General features: G+C 37.0%; 1 protein-coding gene across 5 annotated transcripts in view; it reads right to left on the bottom strand.

Annotated features, from left to right (window-relative positions):
• Window positions 1-19,052, bottom strand: part of PDS5B (PDS5 cohesin associated factor B) — a 108,219-nt gene that overhangs the window by 57,052 nt on the left and 32,115 nt on the right. For all 5 annotated transcript variants that reach the window (XM_065051525.1, XM_065051546.1, XM_065051537.1 and 2 more), the window contains exons 6-9: window positions 18,468-18,594; window positions 13,113-13,193; window positions 10,802-10,942; window positions 807-922 (exon numbers count right to left, since the gene is read on the bottom strand). In XM_065051525.1, coding sequence (XP_064907597.1) covers window positions 807-922; window positions 10,802-10,942; window positions 13,113-13,193; window positions 18,468-18,594 — 465 coding nt within the window. The remainder of the gene's footprint in view (window positions 1-806; window positions 923-10,801; window positions 10,943-13,112; window positions 13,194-18,467; window positions 18,595-19,052) is intronic.

Below are 19,052 nucleotides of genomic sequence, written 5' to 3'. Positions count from 1 at the left end.
TTCACATATTCGCATTGCTTCAGACTATAACTTAATGAAGCATTTTCCTTTGGGCTCAATTAGATATTGTTTTTTTTATGAGATACAATGTTTTAAGCAGTTACGTATTTTCAAGTAAAAAGCCTTTCCTCAAGTGAGTTTCCCGTATTTTTAAAAGTAGTAATTTTTTGACAACTCTAGAATTTAGCGTTCAATTGTATCAAAACCAAACTATCACATATGTAGCAACTGATAAAATCTATCCTCATTTACTCAAAAACATTTTCATCATGGTACCCGTACTCAAGTTTCTCGTGACTACAAGCTCCAGCTACATTTTCTAGCTCAAACTGGCAGAATATTTCAAAAACAAAAGACTAAGAGATTTGGAGCATTGTAAATAATCCAAACCTCTTTTAAGGCACTCCTACCATCAAAAAAAATTGAAATCAGTATACAAACACTGTACACAAAAACCTCAAAGCCAGTTCTAATATCAGCTGGTACTGCAAATGTCATTTGTTGCTGTTTTAGAATGAATCCATCACTTAATAGTTTCACTTGTGAAGAAGTTTTTCTTGACAATACCAATAAAGATATTTGGGAAAAAAACAAACTAAGAAGAGATGATTTGTGCTTGTTCACTCTGCAAAATCAAAGATGCAGAAGACATGTATAAAATAATGTCCTTAGCATTATCTGTCAGATTTCAGATAAAGCAGCAGAAGGAAACTCATACTCAGCTGTGTCACTTAAAAAAAAAAAGTTGAATTATACGCCACTAAATGTTTTTCCCGTCTTAGGATGGGAACTAAACCAGCATATACCTCCCCAGGTAGCATTGCCAAAGTGGTTTGTTTTGAGATGCCAACTCCGAATCCTTCGCCCCAAACATTTTTGCTAGAAGTTTTACAACCTGTAGGCGCTCCTCATTGTCATTGCTCTGGAAAATGAACACATTTAAAAAAAATAATAATAAAATAAATAAATTAATTTAAAAGCCCAACAAACACACACACAAACCAGAGTTCTGTCTTGTACAGCTTTTGCACCAATATAGTTCCACACCTCTAGAAACATCATAATCCAGATTAATAGACTTTTCTTGTACATGAATGTATATCTCAGCACAAAAAAACCTTAACTACTGTTGGGAGAAGACAAAATAATAAGGCAGTGAAAACACAAAACAACATAGAGACAAAAAACAAAAAAGCCTTATGAAAAATACAGAGATACATAAATCTTTTTAACCCTCATGTGCAGGTTATTGATCCTATTAGGAAATCTGATATGTTCCTGTACAAGCTTACACAAATTCAAGCACAACACAAAACCCACAAAACTAATTCTACATTCACCTGCACATGTTTACAGTTCTCTCAAATAGCCAAATAGTGTTTAGAAACATCTAGTTACCCAAAAAAAAGGAAAAAAAAAGTTTCCAGAAAACAAGTTTTTATAGAAGATCAGTTGAAGTACCCAAGATCTGAGTTGCACAGGATCTGGTCCTGTATTCAAAGCCTATGCTTTAAAAAGCTGAGTTACAACAGAAAGTTATCTTTCTTATTTAAAATTAGCACTAACACAAATAAAACAAAGCCTTCTCTGGTATATTTTTATTATCGCTAGTTTGCATTACACTTGTTTAATACAACACAGAGCATTTGAAGTTTAAGATATACTTTGGAAATGTGTGCTACCATTTGTGCAATTAGCATGGATTTACTGTTCATAGATGTTTTCTTTAGCTTATTAAAGAAAATTTAAAAGATAAAGTAGCAACTGGCTACAACATTTCTTTGAGAAGGGAGCAGCTAAAATTAGTTGATATCAACTAAATGTTATTCAACCCTTATTACTTCAATCTTCTTTCTGGTAATAAAGACAGTTTAAAATACCAGTCTTTTCTACCATCTTTGACATTCTTATCAGTTCAACATCATCTTTAAATGCAAACAAGAAATAAGAGCACAATGTCACTGTCGAGTTCTCTAACACCACAGTCTTAAGACCAACTATTTCTCCCATCTAACTCAATATCATAACCAGGATGAAAAGTTTGCCACCATGTCCTTTTAATTCAGCTCCCTCAGAACAGTAAAAGTATTTGTAAAATCTTTAAAGTAACAGCACAGGAAAAGTGAAAGATTAAGAAATCTCTAACATATTACTACACAAAAGACCATAATTCTTCTGAAAATACTATAATATTAACTATTAGCAACATTCATAGTAAATCCATTAACATGATTGTCTGCATTTGACTAATTTTACCAATTAAAATTCAGACTGATATTACTGAAAGCCATCTACAACCTCCTCCTCTTAATCTGCAATAAATGACATCTCTTTTTCTTGAAGAGTTTCAGCTTGTAAGTGTCCATTAAAATACACATTCATAAGTCTGTTCCATCATAGTTAAGAATTTTAATTTTTGTTGTAGCCCACATTAGTCCAAGCTCCATTATTCACATCCCATCCACTCTTGCTTAAGCCAACAAAATATTAAAAATATCAAGCACCTCTGAATTTCTCTAGATAACCAACACAGATCCAGAGCAAGAAATCCCAGAGGGTGCAGAGGGAGGGGGAGTGGAAGGGTGGAGAGAACACTAAACATTAAACTGTGTAATTGCACAGACAGAAATATGGAGGGGGGGAAGAAACATTTAAAAAAACTTGAACAAAAACAAAAAATCCAACCCGAGATACCCTTAATGAATTAGCCGCACAAGAAACTTTCACTGTATTAGCCACTAATCCAATTATAAGACAACCCACTCATGTTACCAGTCCTGTTTGAAGAAACAATAAGTCCTTGTGATTATGGACCAAGAATAGTCAGTACTTTCTAAATTTGTGCCCAGATGTTGGTCTCCTTGAAATATTCTTAGCAAGCTCCTTAAAGTAATAAAAATAAACCTGTACTTCTTGTTAAATGAATGCACCACTGCATCCTTCTCCTTTATTCTACTTTAATCTCTACCTCTTTTTCTGAGGGAAAAAGATGAGTATCATAAATTCTGAAAAAAGTCTAATCCTTTTCTATTCTATGAGACATTGTGTACTTGAAGAGTCACATTCTTCACCTCTTTTCTTAGATACGATCCAGCACTCTTTATGCTTACTAGTGTTCCATAATGATTTGCCAATATAAATTGACATTGAACACTGATATTATCAATTACCCACCCACGCTCCCAACACACAAGCAGCTGGGCTTCTCCCTAGATGTCACTAACAACAGCTCAAGTTGGTCAGATTTTTATCACTACCAAGCCCAAAAGAATAAGTAGTACTGAGGATCTGGGGGAATTTGGGAATAGAAGTAGACACACAACCAGAAGCTCGCCTAAAATTTTAAATACCATATCCAAAAAGAAAAGCAGCTCTACAGCAGTAAAAGTCAACATTTTATTGATTTTATTCACTATATCATATTGGTTTAGTAGGATGATAAAGACCTAAAACCGGTTATGATTATTTACTCTATTCATGAGCTTTTCATCCTCCTGAACGTCACAGTCACAATGGTAGTCACTTTCAGCAATACAAATTTCTAAAGTTCAAATATCAAATTCAAACGAAGGAATATCAGTTTCCTTTACAAGTTAACCTAAACAATAATACATTCCTATCTCTGTTCTCTCCTGCACCAATAATGCTTTTGCATCAATGCTAGATCTCTAAACACACCACCTTGTAATGCCAACATCAGGCACAAATGACTGACCCTCAGAGAAGAGGTTAAGTTAGATGAATTTCAATGCACGCTCTCCTGCTAAGCCCCCAGGCTCTCCTCCTGAATTAGGTAAAAGAAATAAGTATCAGAAAGAAGCAACCATAATTTGATACAGCTTTCACAGAGTCTTAGAGTTGATCAATACTCCTTTTCTGCCACATGAGAGCATTGGAGCTTTTTCTTTACAAAATCGGTAACAGTGTGGTGGGTTGACCCTGGCCAAAAACCAAACCCTCACCCAGTCTCTCACTCTCCTGTACAAAGAGGGGAAGCAGAGAAAACAGAGAGAAGGTAAAAAGACTCACGGGTCAAGATAATGACAGTTTAAAAGCTTAAGAAAAAGCTGCGTGCGTATGTAAAGCAAAAAGAGGAATTCATTCACTGTGTCCCACTGGCAGGCATGTGTCCCACCAGTTCCCAGAAAGCAGAGTCTCAGCACACGTAGTGCTTGCTTGAGCACCAGCATCCCCTCATTCCTCCCCCTGAGCTTTTATTGCTGAGCAAATGTCGCTCCCCAGCCTCATGCCCTGCCTCAGCCTACTTGGAGCAGGGGAAGCCTCTACCTGTGTGCAGGCAATAGCCAAAACATTGCTGTGACACCAGCACTGCTTTAGCCACAAATATACAGTACCATACCATACAGGCTGCTAAAAATAAAGTCCATTCCACCCAGACACAAAAGGGTAACTAGCTTGTCCGCTTCTGTTTGGTATGTGACATGGCACGGCACACCTGACTGCATTTCAGTTCTCTCTGAATATACTCTAAAAGATTCTTGGGACAGACAGGACAGAAAAAGCAACTGAGGGAATAAAGCGCACAAAAAGCTGGACATTACATAGTATATCAGTTACTGCCAGCAACCTTTCATATTCTTCATCCAAGTCAACATGTACAATTCTCACAGTAGTTAAAATTACCTGGCATCTTGACCAATCTGTATGGTCACGCACTGTACCAAAATGGCAAGGTGCTTGAACACTAGGTGGCCACATTGTTTAGGTCCAAAATAGTAAATATGCACTATAGCATTACTAAGCTCTTTCACAAGTTCCATACGAACAGTTCCATAACCCCTCCATACATGGACAAAAATTTGTTCAGTCACTGACAGGAAAGCCTTAGGATTTCTCCCACACTCAAAGAGAAAGTCTAAAACTTCCATAAGACCCTGATCCCATGAAGACAAATCAACAGGCTTCCTGTCACAAAGAGCACAAACGAAGTTCAGGGCAATGGAAAGCAAGCGATTTGGATCCTGTCAGGTAATAAGTCACAAACACACAGACATTTATTCTCATCCTCAAACTTCTATCAGCCACAGAGGTTGAGAACAATGTAGCCCAATTAATTGGAAAGCAGTGGAGATTGCTCAGTGAAGCTCATCTGGTTGTGAGAAAACCACCACTTCATTGCCAAAACATACCGCAAAATATTTAGAAGCAAAGAAATAAGATAGTACATGGAAATTCTGGTTCATGTACAGAACATACAACTGGTGGAAAAGTTGCTGATACCAGGAAGAATCAGTTTAGAGGAACAGGATCACTATCAGAGAAATGCCCAGCTCCCATACTGCAAGACTGAGTACCCTAAGGTCAGGATGAAACACACGACCAATCTCTGCAAGTACAAGTCCAGAATACCAAGAGCTTTCAGCATCATCCAAGAACAGGAGAAGGTCTTCAAAACTGGAACAATCAAGATCAAGAGCACCGCCCCTGGCCCCTTCATTTTAACTAGAATTTATGGAAGGGAGCATGGCAGCCCTTGCAATTGTGCAACAGGAGGACATCCAACAGACTTCACAGACTTCAGTTAGACAGAACTCAGTAGCCCAGGAGAATACAGATTCACCATAAGCCAAGCACACTCATGGGAGAAGTCTGGACATGATCTCCAACTAAGCAAAGCTACAGCTCTTTGTAGATGATCAGCTGGAGTGATCAGTATTTGGAGACGTTGGTCGTATGAACTACCCACAATGGGATACTGTTGTAACTTCAATGGCTTCCACCAAAGCAGGACTTAGATCGAGTTTCTTAAACACTCTGTGAATTTTAAATGATTGTTGAGTTGTTCATCACCACAGCCACACAATCCTCCAAAAAGACAGCCAAGAGCCCTTCTTAAGCAAGAAGGGCTATGTCCACCAGCATTACTGAAGCATATATTCTAAGACAGAATTATAGTTTTTCCAGTATGGCCACTGTAACACTGTGCACTTTATTCTGTCTATGAATCTTTGCATTAGAAACAATTTATTCAGCAATTTAGCCCAATGAATCACCAGACCTTGTTTTCCAAGTACTAAATGGAACCAAAATGTGCCACTTACTCCATACCAGAGACATAATTTTAACCTCTCTCTTTTGCAGAAATGATCGAGAGGACAGCACCAAAATGTCATATGGATAATCTCCACTAGCACCTGGTAATAGTGGTTATGTCTCTGTCTCACAAGACAACCAGATACCATCAACTTAGATGAACTGGACTCAAGAGAGAGTCCAGAAAGCTTGGTAGCAACAGCATGTCCACAAACAGCACCACACTTGTGCATTCTCCCAGAGAAATGTGCACCAGTTCTGCAGCATGCCCTTAAGGTTCCTGAAAAGCCATCTATATGTCTAGACAATTTGGCCCACTTATTTCCCTCGTTCAAAAGACAATAGGTTATCTAAAGATGTCACCAGAAGACTTGCAGAACAACTCTGTCCACTACATCCAAACCGGCTTATAATGCTTTGTGGTGGTAGCATCAGCCCACTAAGCTCCAGAAACAAATGACGTTAAGATAAGAACAAGGTGGCTGGTGTGACACTTAAGCTTCTGGCACCTACTGTCCTTGTGGTAAAGTATAGTGAAAAAACTCCCAGCAGTGCCAAACACAAGAACATGGAGCAATCATAGGACAAATGTGTGCACAGATCCAGAGAGGCAGGCAGCACAGAAATATTTCCCCATGCACATCAATCTCTTTTTATATTCAGCTCAGTATTTCAGGTTGTTCCAGAGGACATCATGGTAGCAGTGTACATCTCGGTCTCAGCAATGTTATTACAAATTGATGGATCTGAATGACCATTTTGGTTTGAGTGGAAGAAGCATAGCTGGAAAGGCTCCCCTCAGTGTAAATGGATCCATTCCATTCACCAAACAAGATGCATCAGTAATCACACAGCTCCAGGACCAGAACATCTGTCTTCTTGATGCATCTCAATTAAAAAGGAAGGAAGGATGAACAAACTAAACTAAAATTCTCTTCAAGCACACAGTAACAGGAAGCAAAATAAATACACCATGAGAACATACAGTTGAAATTTCTCAAGGACAATCCCTCTAAGTCTTTAATCATATTATCATTCTTCCAGGAATTCATGTCTTCTCTTGTGCGGCTAATAATTTCCCACTTTGTGGCCAAATGACACCCCAAAAAAGTGAGGAAATTTTTTTCAGGTTGTCAGTATTCAAGTGCTATAATATTTGCCTTTGGAAATCCCATGTCACATCATTCTTTTCTTATATGGGAGGCCTAACTGCTGTTTCCCAATTTATTTTAAATTCCTGTGCTGTACTGAGCTAACCTTCATTGTTCTTCAGGCTTTAAATGATAGGGCCGGTTAAAAAAAACCAAAAGGTTAACATTCATGATTCTCTCCTCGCAAAAACACTTTATAGACAATGTAAAAAGAATTTAAGAACAACTCAGATAAAAATTACTCAACTACAGGAAAACAAACTGCTTTAAAAAATGGATCTCTTAAATTCAGTTCACTGAAATGATAAAAAATACTGCGTTTTATTCAAGTTCATGCAGAATTTGCCAAGTTTGCACCTGAAAACATTTTTTCAAGGCATCAGCTTTAAAGTGAGCCAGAACACTTGGTGTCTTGCTCGGAGGAAGTCTACCACCAGCCTACTCCACCTGGCCAATTTATTATTTTTTTTTTACTCATGCACATTTTCAAAAACACAGAGAGCAATTACCCACTTTATCATTGAACAGCACAGATCATATGTCCACTTCCATGTGTTCAACGCCTGCAAGATGAGATCATTCTGACACATCTTCACTCCTCAAAATTGACAACAGCTGAGACAGCCGCAGCTTTCCTTCAACATCATCTGCCTCAGGAGTAACACAAATCTCTTCAGCAGCAAAGCGGCTATACGAGATCTTGGAACACAGTAAATGTCCCACTATCCCATAAGCATTATTTGAGTATTTGCCTCTAGTACGTGACTTCTATTATCACGCCTGTATATTCAAGAGCCATATCAGACAATCTCATAGAGGAGAAATTGGACATGCCTGAGAAAGTATGCATTTGACCTAGACTTAACACAAACTGCAAAACTATGTACCAAATCCAGAAAAGCCAGAGCCACCTAGTCAAGCTCTGAATGATTTACAGAGCTCACCGAATTCTGTGGTTATTGTGTCATTAACATTGACTTTTATTCAAAAAGTCATCTCCCCTATCCTATATTTCAGTATGGGCTGCCAAGCATATTTTTGTCCTTTACCACGCACCTGATCCGAGGCTCCATCAATCTAACAGGGATACTGCTGTTGAGCTGCTTTTCACTCAAAGCAGCAAAACATCAGCTGCCTTCTACCATAGCATTCTGGATTTCACTGAAGTCACACTTTCTTCTCAACACACTAACATGCTCTTTACCTGTTCCTGAATTAAAAGTGCTTGACACTGGCTGCTGCTGTTTAGATTAAAGCCACAGCTATTGCTGGAGTGGAAAGTATTTAATCATCACTGGTAGGTCTGCATGGAGAACAAACTTGTGCTGATCTCAGAAAAAACATAGGCTGACCATATTTCATTAATATTTTAGAACATTCATTTTCAAAATACCCTTTTAACCACAGAAAGATCTCACAGACCTTTCAACTCATTTAGAATCACAGAACAGTTTGGGTTGGAAGGGACTTTTGAAAATCTTCTAGTTCAACTCCCTTGCCATCATTAGGGACATCTTTCACTAGATCTATTTGCTCAAAGCCCCAGCCAGCCTGACCAATGATGAGGCATCCACAACTTCCCTGGGCAACCTGCTCCAGTGTCTCGGGATTTAAACCAGGACTATCCTATTCCACAAAGAGGTGGTTTTTTCTGTAAATGATGGGTCAAACTCCATTTGACAGCCAATATGACAAAATAGGCATACATTAGTCTCCCTTATACCTCAAGGTATCAAAAGCACACACCTGAAGCAACAAGATGACTCAAGCTGCACCATGCCCTCGGAACAGCTACAAACTGTACTGAGTTCAACAAAACATCAAAGAAAATGAGCAGCAATAATGTAACCATCGAAATATACAAGTCTATTGGAAACACTGTTCAACTGGATCTTACAAACCTCAAAAGGTGAACCCCCTTATCCCTCAAGGAGATGAAAAACAACAAAATACATGTTGATCATCTAAAAAGAGCCTACTAAACAAAGAACAGAAATGCAAACATTAAAAACAAGTTTTGTAAAATAAGAGGTACAAACAAAATATGGAAGTGCTTAGGTCTGAAATCACCCAGTTGAAGGAAGAGACCAGAAGTCCTTTTTTTATTGTTGTTGGGGGAGGGAGGTGGGTACAGGAGGAAGATAAAAACAAGATTTTACAGCATTAGGCTGCTAAACTTTCTGATTCCAATGGTAAAATAGGACAGGAAAAAGGAGTTTGTATTGAAATAGTGGAATGTGAGAGTCAATGAAGGAACAGGAAGACAATTCAAGAACCTGCAGTTCTAAATGGATCTAAAGATGGAAAGGTTACTGCAATTATGGCTATGAAAAAAAAGGATGTGGTGGCAGTTAAGATTAAATATCTTGAATAACAACTTCAGCAGTACTGTTTTTATTGGAGTGAAAATGATAATTGTTCACCATCTATAAGAACAGGAATTAAAGGCTGGAAAAGGTATACTGTAAGACAGACAGCAAGCAGTAAATGGAACCCTACTTCTTTCGGAAATGTGAATGGAAAGACATAACCATTAAAAACAACTCATCCAACAAATGTAGTATGCCTGCCTAGTGATATTAGTGAAAAAACAATAGGCATGAACAACCCACTATGATCATAAATATTGCAAGAGCGGGTAAAAGGTTCTACAAAGCTAAAATCTGTCCTCAATAACAAAAATATACGCAAATTTAGAAGTTGCCCACTGTACATTAGCCCTCAAGATTAGTAACAAATCAAACTTAGTCATACAAAACTAATCAAATTCCCCACTTCCACAGAAACCATGTGGAATGAAAAACAGAATAAAAGTAGTGCAGAATCAAGCTGAGAATTTCTCCAAGTGATGGACACACTATGAAATGGTAGAAAATAAAAAAGAAAAAGACCTATTAAAATAGATAACTAGCATCAGCTATCCTTGAGACATAAGAAATAAGTCTGAAAAATCAAACATAACTGTAGCAAAGACTACAAGACAGAGTCCGGCATTGTTTCCACCTGTCACAGACCTTCTATTTGTACAAAACTGTCAGTACATCAGCTTCCATTAACATGGAGCCAAACTTCCCCCTGCCAAAATTCTCTATTCTGAACAGATGCAGTTTCTCTGCAGGAGACATTGTCAACACATTAGAGCCCTTCACAATAAATACTACAGCAAACCAAGGAACAAAACAGGTCAGATTCTCAAGTCATCCCCAAAAAAATCAAGTTATTGCTTGAAAGATACAAGTGAGAAAACAAAACAAACAAACAAAAAACAAACAACTACAACAAAAACCAAAATAACAAACAAACCAAAACTAAGAAGCAACAACACCACCACCAAACCACCAAAAAACAAACACCACACAAACCAACCCCAACCATATGCATACCTGCACTGTAGGTCAATACATTTGAAGTTAAATTACTCTATTTGAGGGCTTTTATGATTTTCCTTTAAACAATGCAGACATTATATGTTTTATAAATAAATATTAGTTTTATATGTCAAATAATTTAATGAACTTGTCAGTAAAAAAAAAATAAATCGTAGTAGTAGTCAAAGCACATGTTTCAACTATAGAGAAAGCAGAATAAGTGTTTACCTTAAGTTTGAATTCAAGCTGTGGTAGAACAGAAAGCAAGAGGTGACTATCAATATTGTATAACTCCAGAATCAAGTCAAACACGTGCTCTGACAGGTCACTAATTGATGTTTTACCAAGCATGAGGACCTGATTGAAGAACTGAAAAATAAAACAGAATACACATGAATAACAAGAATATATATACACTCTTCTAAATCATATGCTTGTCTACCACTAAATCTACCTTTTAATATTACAACCTTTATTTCACCAAAATTTTAAAAAGAAAAAAAAAAAAGTGTGCATAGATCAGGATTCTATAGTAAAATCCTAAAATATCATTGTTTTGTACCCAATAATACAAATAAAGGAAAACACATAAGAGATACTTAGTTTACCACAGGAAGCCTACAAATAATTTAAGAAACACAACTTCAGAGGAGTCCAAGTGCATCAAATCTTTTTATAATGTGACTACATTTAGAGTTATTTCACTGTTGAGCACAATCATTTTCAAAGCATTCTAATATTTAGTCAAAACAAGGCTGAAACAACTGGCTAATTACTACACTACACAGTTGACAGGTTAACGTGTTGCAAGTAAAAGCATAGGAATTAATAACTGTCTGTTCCAGAATTTATGTTTACAAGCAGCATAATGCAGCTGTTAAGCACTTATTCTTTCTTGGTGAACTCAACAGGTTTGAGGGAAACTTCACACTTTACATTAAAGAAAATATTTTCTAATATAAAATATTAATTCCACACTACTTTCAACTCTATCCTTTCATAATAGATGGCTAAGAAGCAACTAAACATGTGTATACCACCCCCTACTCATAGGAGGGAGAACATAACTTGGAAAATTTTTCTTCTTTTGGGTTAAAACAATACACAAGTGTGGCTAAACAAATCATACTATATCCACCTGCCACTAAGACAACACAATGCACGTGATTGGCAGTTCCGTTTTCTATTCCTAAACTTTGGACACATGAACATCACAACCCCCTGTACCTAACAAAGTATATCGTATCAGTAAATAAACTAAAAATATGAAAGCTACCACTTTCTAAGGTTATAAAGCGAACCTCAACTAGTGATACAATAGAAAAAGTCAACAGTTTCTAGGAATTACTAAAAAATAGCAGATAAGTGCATTTCATTAGAAGTTAAAGACTTGGTACTGTCTTGCAGAAAAGTTTTCCTTTTCCAGATATACTTGCCTGGAATGTATATATTCCTGGTTAGGCAACTAAATCCTACGGTGTCTTTAACATATTTTAAGAAAGAAACTTTCAAAACAAAGAAACCAGACAGTATAATATTTCCCACTTGTGGGAAACCAAAAACAGAAGAATGCATGTACATATTTTCCATAGGAGGAAGACTTTTCTTGTACAGACTTCCTTAAAACCCACAAAATGTCCCCAACTTGTAATCTAATCTTACAGATTAACAACGTTAAAAACATGTTCCCATGTAGCAACACCTTCCCAAACAGTAGGTTTGACTAACAAGTCAGGAGCAAGAGTTTTCTCTGAAGATTTTTTAAAATCTTATTAATAGAAGGTACCCACTTTCCATGTACCACAAGTGTTACAAGTTGAAAATTTTCTATTGTTTTCAAGCTCTTGAGGTTTTGGATAGCTGGCATGAGATCTGCCAAATCATTAACTACTTTACAAAAAAAAAGTGTAATTTAGTTTTCTATTGTGTAACTTGATTTAGAGCATAAGCCTGTCTGATCTTTACTTCCTCTCACCCCTCTTCTCTTGCAGTGTCTATGATGTCTACACTCAACGTGGCTACAACGCTCAATCCACTCACTGGTTTTTCCTCCTTACTATCTATTCTTAAATTTTATTTCCTCTACTTTTCCAGTGACAATGGCATTAAAATTCTGCTCTATCTTCCGTTCTCCTACCTTCTAAGTATTCTCATCTCCTCACTAGAAAAACAATTCTGCCACAGGAACAAAGTGTTTGTATATTGTTATCAGAAAAACACATTTAAGTACATTTGGTCTTTGAGTCACATTAAGGACTGAAGTACAAGGTCTCCCAAGACAGTGGAAAGTAAACTATTCATTGCACTTCAGAAATCAAAATTGATACGGGGTTAGTAGTTTCTATATGGTAAAGAATTAGACTTCAAAGGTCAGGTCACACAGTGGTTCATTAATATAACAATTCTCTCAAACAGCAACTGAGAGTTTGTAGAAAGTTATTTTACAACCTTATTCAGCTATATGCAATTCATTCTTTTTATAACACAGCTCAGATTAAAAAATTATTGATTTCCTTATTTGTTCATAGTCTTCACTTACGTTAGTAATGTACGGTTCAATTGCTTGTGCTGTCCTCTTTAGTAAAGCCTTTGCCAAATCATAGGCTTGCTTGTTTAAATTCTGCAGGGAAAAACAAAACAAATCAAAACACACACAAAAAATTAGCACATGCATTAATTTTAAAAATAAACTTAAAGCTACCATATAATGGTAAATGCATTAAAGAAATAGCCTTTTTATACTTTCAGTAGTAAAGATAATATAGTTAAAACAAACCCAGTCCAAACAGAGCTTTGCAGTATCTACTGGGATTATTGAGAAAACTCTTTCCTGGCAAATCAGGGATTACATTTCAGTTGCCCATCCAAACCTGACACCCAGTGAATCAGTTCCTGTATTTACTGCTGTTCCTTATCAGCTTCCCCAAAAAACAGGAAAGCAACATGGAGGCGTTTACAGTCACCACAGAGGCAAGATTCTGAACAGGATTGTGGCAGAAAATACAATTCTGTCCTTGCACCAAGCAGCCACCTGTGAACCACCACCACACTCTCCAGAGTTTTTCCCCAAAACAATCTTGGTCTGTCTGACTGAGAGAGCAAAGGGGAAAAAAACAAAACTAAACAAACAAACCAACCAAATACCAACAAAAACATAACAAAACCACAACAAGAATTTCAGCCTGTGAGAAAAAAAAGGGTGAAGAATACAAACTAACAGAACTGTAATATAAAAATTAACAAGAAACCACCACCCCACAAGACACCTATTCTCCTATTTGTGCATCTGTCTAATTGGGTTATTGCTCTATCATTGTTCCCTTACTTTCCCAGCACGCACTCTCCATCCTCTAGTTGCTATGTCTTTTTTCCAACTTCTATATCACAACTAAATTTCAAAAATTTTCAGCCCTTGTGACACCCACTGCTGACCTGATTAACACATAGAAGAATGAAGGAAAAATCTTCAATACAAAAAATATATAGTAGTCTAATAAGTGAAGTCTCTCTAAAAATATAGTTCCCCCCATTTTGATTAATGTTTGCAATTTAAAACACCCAGCATATTCCACTTAAAACAATATAAAGGGGAAGTTTGTGGTTGTTTTTTAAAAACACATCTCACCTATAAAAAGAAAACATCTTTCCTTTTAGCATAATGAAAAGCCACAAGATGCATTGCCACACGCAGGGTATTTCTTGGCCTGCATATGCTTAGGTCTTTGTAGCCATCTGAATGAGATCTTCAAAGAGATGGGGAGTACTGTCTGTATTCAAAAACTATGTAAAACTATGGACTTCTAGACAGCCATGGGAACAGATTAACGTTTTCTTTTAATATAAAACAAAAGAAGTCTTCGGCTTGCCTACTGATACAATTAAGGTAAGTGACTGAAGTCAAAGACTATGAAGATTCACGCCTCAAGTATCTGTTACTCAAAGCCACTAGAGAAATTGAATAAAAATCCCAATTCTGGAAAGATACGAGAATGCTTACATAAGATGCCAATATCCTTGTAATTTCTTGTTCCCTTATCTAATCCACGTGAAAGGGCTAACACTGGCAGACTTTTTACAATATTGTACGGCTGTTCCATGTCCCAGAAAGGAGCAGGTTCTGCATGCCAGATTAAGACCAAAAAAAATACAAAACCAAACCACCACACCAAAAAAAAAAAATGCTACAAATGTTTCCACCTGTAGCATTTGTTTTCTGTTATTTAGTTAGAGCTGTGACTGTTCAGGAAGCAGAAGGCACAACCAACCAAAACAAGCAATGTCTGCCACTTGCAATTCTTGCTCTGATCCTTCTTGACTTCCACGGTTCACCTCCACCAAAACAAAGAAAACAGCTTTCATCTCGGTAAGAGTGAACTCTGCATCATGGGCAAGATCTGATTTCTGTATAAAACAAGTCTGAACCGCATACCAGAGTTCTAACAGGCAGATCTGTTTTGATTCCCACTAGTTAAGAGTTATCTTTCACACAGCAGTTCATTTTTAAAAAGCTTCCAGAATTCAACTACACAACTAGTAATAACTAAAGTTTAAAACAACATGAATTCTCGCACATATCCTTAGGAAAGAAAGCCTGAAAAAACAGAGATCTTTCATAATTAAGCCACTAAAGGCGAGGCAAAAGATCTCCCAGCACCTTAATGTCTACAGAGAAAAACACCAGAAGTAGCTATTTGCAACCCTAACATATTCATGTTGCATTTCATTGTATCTAAAAAAGCTCCAAAGAAAAAGAAATAGTGTAGATCACAAGTGGTTACGGAAAGTTAACTATTATTTTAATGCCTCACACACTGATTTTAATTGTGCTAATAGCCAGGGCTCTCAAATGTCCAGAGGCCAAACTCTCTGAAAATAACAATGCCAAAGAAGTCTTAAAAGCACATGAGAAAAATTTTCTTCTCCCTTTTCCAGCTTCAGGGTAAAGTAGAAACAAGAAACAGTGGTACTGCCTTAACTGAAATGAAAACAGGAGCAACCCATGGCATTACCAAATAGGTTCAAAGATCTTTTAAAAAACATCAAACCTACCTTTCTGGCTAATTTAATAGCCACAAATATACCTCAAACTTTGCCTGCAGGAGAAATTCTATGAGGGTAAGACCTAACTTAACAAATTTCTTCTTTTATCTAAAGTCTCCTAAGCTGACATGTATTTCAAGATCTTTGAATGATTTAAGAAAGCCCTTACTGACAGGGACAATCATGTTCATCAGGATGCCAAGTGCAGATAAGCTTTCAAGAGTCCTGGACTGGGTAGTAACTAAGTCATCAGCCGGCAACGCTGCTTAAACTAACCATTAGTAATTACTACATTTTGAAGGAAAAAGCAGAAATAAGTATTGATTGATAAGGACAAACCAAAGAGCCACCCATGAAAAGGCAGAACACAAATCTTCTGCAAGATAATTGAGAAGTTACATCTGACTTCTAAATCAGAGGATCCTGCAGATGCACCTTTTCCCCCAAAAAAACAAGTCCAGTTTTCTTTCAGAAAAGAACGTTAATAAACAGAGGAGAACAACTTTTTTTATTCTTACAAGGCCTTCAGCAATAATACTTGAAAACAGACCATCTTCATCAAGCATAAGTTCTCTACTTTGTCTCAATTCCTGTCATGATTTTTGTGTATATATTTCTAGCATTTCAAGCTTTTGCACTTCTGGAAGACATTCAGAGTTTTGCCAACTTATTTTTCATATCTGTTCTTCTCTAGAACGTTTGACAAACTTCTCCTGCAGGTACAAGAAGCAGTGGCAACCTCTCTGACAGCAAGGCACAAGCATTTCTGTGTATATATAGACAATCCTCTCCAGGACAGTTTGTCACAGAGCCAAAGTTCAGTTGTACTGCTACAATGGGGTTGGCAGTGACAGAAACGTGAACCCACTGATTTTTTTCAATTACTTTTTCCAGTTTCCTTTCCATGTCCAATTTAACACAGCTCAAACAAATTTAGAGTGAAATAATTTGTACTCATCCTTTAAAAGAAAAAAAAACTAACAGAAAACAAATGCATGTTCCCTGTCCTTTCTTCAAAAAGGATGACTAACTAGCATCAATCCAGTCCTTCATTTTATAACGTCAGGAGTAAAATCAAACACTATGCCTGTATGTAGAGCAAATGTTATGAAAAAAACATATTAAGATATTTTTTACGACCATTTTCAAATGCCAAGATTTTACTCTTATTATCAATGGCCCAGGAGCAGAATTTGTACCCAAGAGCACTTGGTGAAACAGTTTTAACAGATTCTCTAGTTCTGCTGGAGGTGAGAAACAGGTTTTTAAGGACATCTGACAAAGAAAAAGCTCAGCTAAAGCGTTGCCAAGATAGATAACACTAATTATTAAGCAAGTTCCTAGCAGACAAAGTCAGGAATTTAATTGTCAGTATCACTTTTTCAAAAAGATAAGGATGTGGGATGTGCAATGTGGGATTTATTGAATCATTCGATACCTGCTGTACTACTCCAGCAAGCCTGTGCAAACTCTGTCATACCTGTTTTGTGAGATGAGCTTCAGCCGCTTTCTTTCAGGTTTACATCAATATGGCTTTTATTCTAACCAAGTGAGATTGATGACAAACTCAGGTGAGCGAGGACATCTTAGACTACTTCAGTGACTAGGAATTGTGGCAGACAGACATTCGACAGTACGTCATGTCCCCACTTTATGCTCCTTATGCCTGAGTTTTTGCAGCCGTCTTTGGTAGCACCACTACCTATTAGACTTGCCACTCAGGACCTATGGACTGTGTCTGGCATTCCTCTTAGGAAAGATACTGAGCTTGATTTTAAGAGGTAACAGCATCAAATTAACATCTGGTAAACTGTTCAATTAGTAAATACAACTCTTAAAAATATTCATATAATTTTCACATCATCTGTCTAATTTCAGAATTTTAGCCATTGGATCTTGGCATCCAGGATCAAAAACTAAAGGAACCATTTGAACCTTCTGTTCCCAATACTCACTTGCTATACTCTTCTGAGAGTGCTTTATGAAAACATCTACTCAGTCTCTTCAACTACGCTACTGTTAAAAAAAACACCAAACCTCTCAGATAGCAGCCAGAACTGTCTAAAATCCAGCTAAGTGCATATTTCCTAAGTAATTTCCCCAGAACCTTTCTTCTGTCACACACAGCTTACAAGTCATCTTCCACACCACAGCCCAAGGGATTCCAGCAGGAACCATCTAGTTTGCTAAACACAGAAGTCAGACTTCCTTGCTTTTAAACATTTAAGTGTCACGACACGTGCAAAATTTGAAGGTTTTCCTCAGTTCATCTGTAGGCCTCTTTTTTTGACAAAACGTTATTAAGGAAACACAGCCATCACTTGGGCTCTTCAGGCAGCACCATTTCTAAACAAAGCTCTACCGCACAGCTCAAACATACCAATGCGCTTTCAATGACACTAAGTCAACATTATTGAAATACAACAGAGCCAACCACAAATCAGCAGTCCTAACAGCTTTTTCCCCCTCTCACTTATGGCAGCACATTAGTTTGAACTGTTGATATGGTATTACACTAATTTAAAACTTCCCAAAACATATATGTATCTTTTAGGTTAAGTTCTACTGGTATTGACTGTATATAAAAAAAAAATGTGTAGAAATTTGCATGACATTAAAGCTTTTCGATTACTATGACCACTGATACTTTGGTTTATGGCAAGTGAATCAAAGCAATAGAATTGTATTGAATTTTCTGGCTATTAAAATTCTTTGCTAAAAAATTAAAAAAAAATCCAACCACTAGGAACACATTGGCTACAGATGTACTCTCAGTGAAATCTCAATATCTGAATACATACAACCAATAAATCACAATTACAAACAAGAAAATTAAGCCACTACTAAGTCTTACCTTATGTGCTGGCACTAGATTAACTAACACTGTATCCAAAAGCTCCTGTGACACAGTATCTCCCTCACAAATGATAGAGCTCATCAGATCAACCATGTGCATGTGTACTTTTTGGTTATGACCGTTGCTGAAATGAAAAAGAAGAATTCTTAGTGTACTAATCATATTGGTGATGCCAAACAACAAGGAATACAATAATCAAATCACAAGTTTTCTTATAAGTCAAAATAGTTAAGTTTCTTGGCTGCACGTAATACTTTCCAAAATGTTTTTGAAACTCATGCCCTTTTCATTGACTACTGTAGTAAAAGAATAAGAGGACTGTATCTGTTCCTGCCATTTAAAGATAGTTTATTAGAACATCCCACTGGAGAGACTTCATCTGAGTGCAGTGTCCACTTCTGGGCTTCCCAGGACAAGAAATATGGTCAATCTGGAGACAGTCCAGCAAACGGTGACAAAGACGATTAAGGGACTGCAGCATCTCTCATACAAGGAGAGCTTGAGAGAGCTGACATCTTTTTTTAGCCTTGAGAAGAGATGGCTTAGGGAAAAACTTCTCATTATGTTTAAACACTTGGTGTT

Source organism: Columba livia, chromosome 1 (genome assembly GCF_036013475.1).
Source record: "Columba livia isolate bColLiv1 breed racing homer chromosome 1, bColLiv1.pat.W.v2, whole genome shotgun sequence".
Lineage (NCBI taxonomy): Eukaryota > Metazoa > Chordata > Aves > Columbiformes > Columbidae > Columba > Columba livia.
This window is presented reverse-complemented; position numbering and strand designations above follow the sequence as displayed.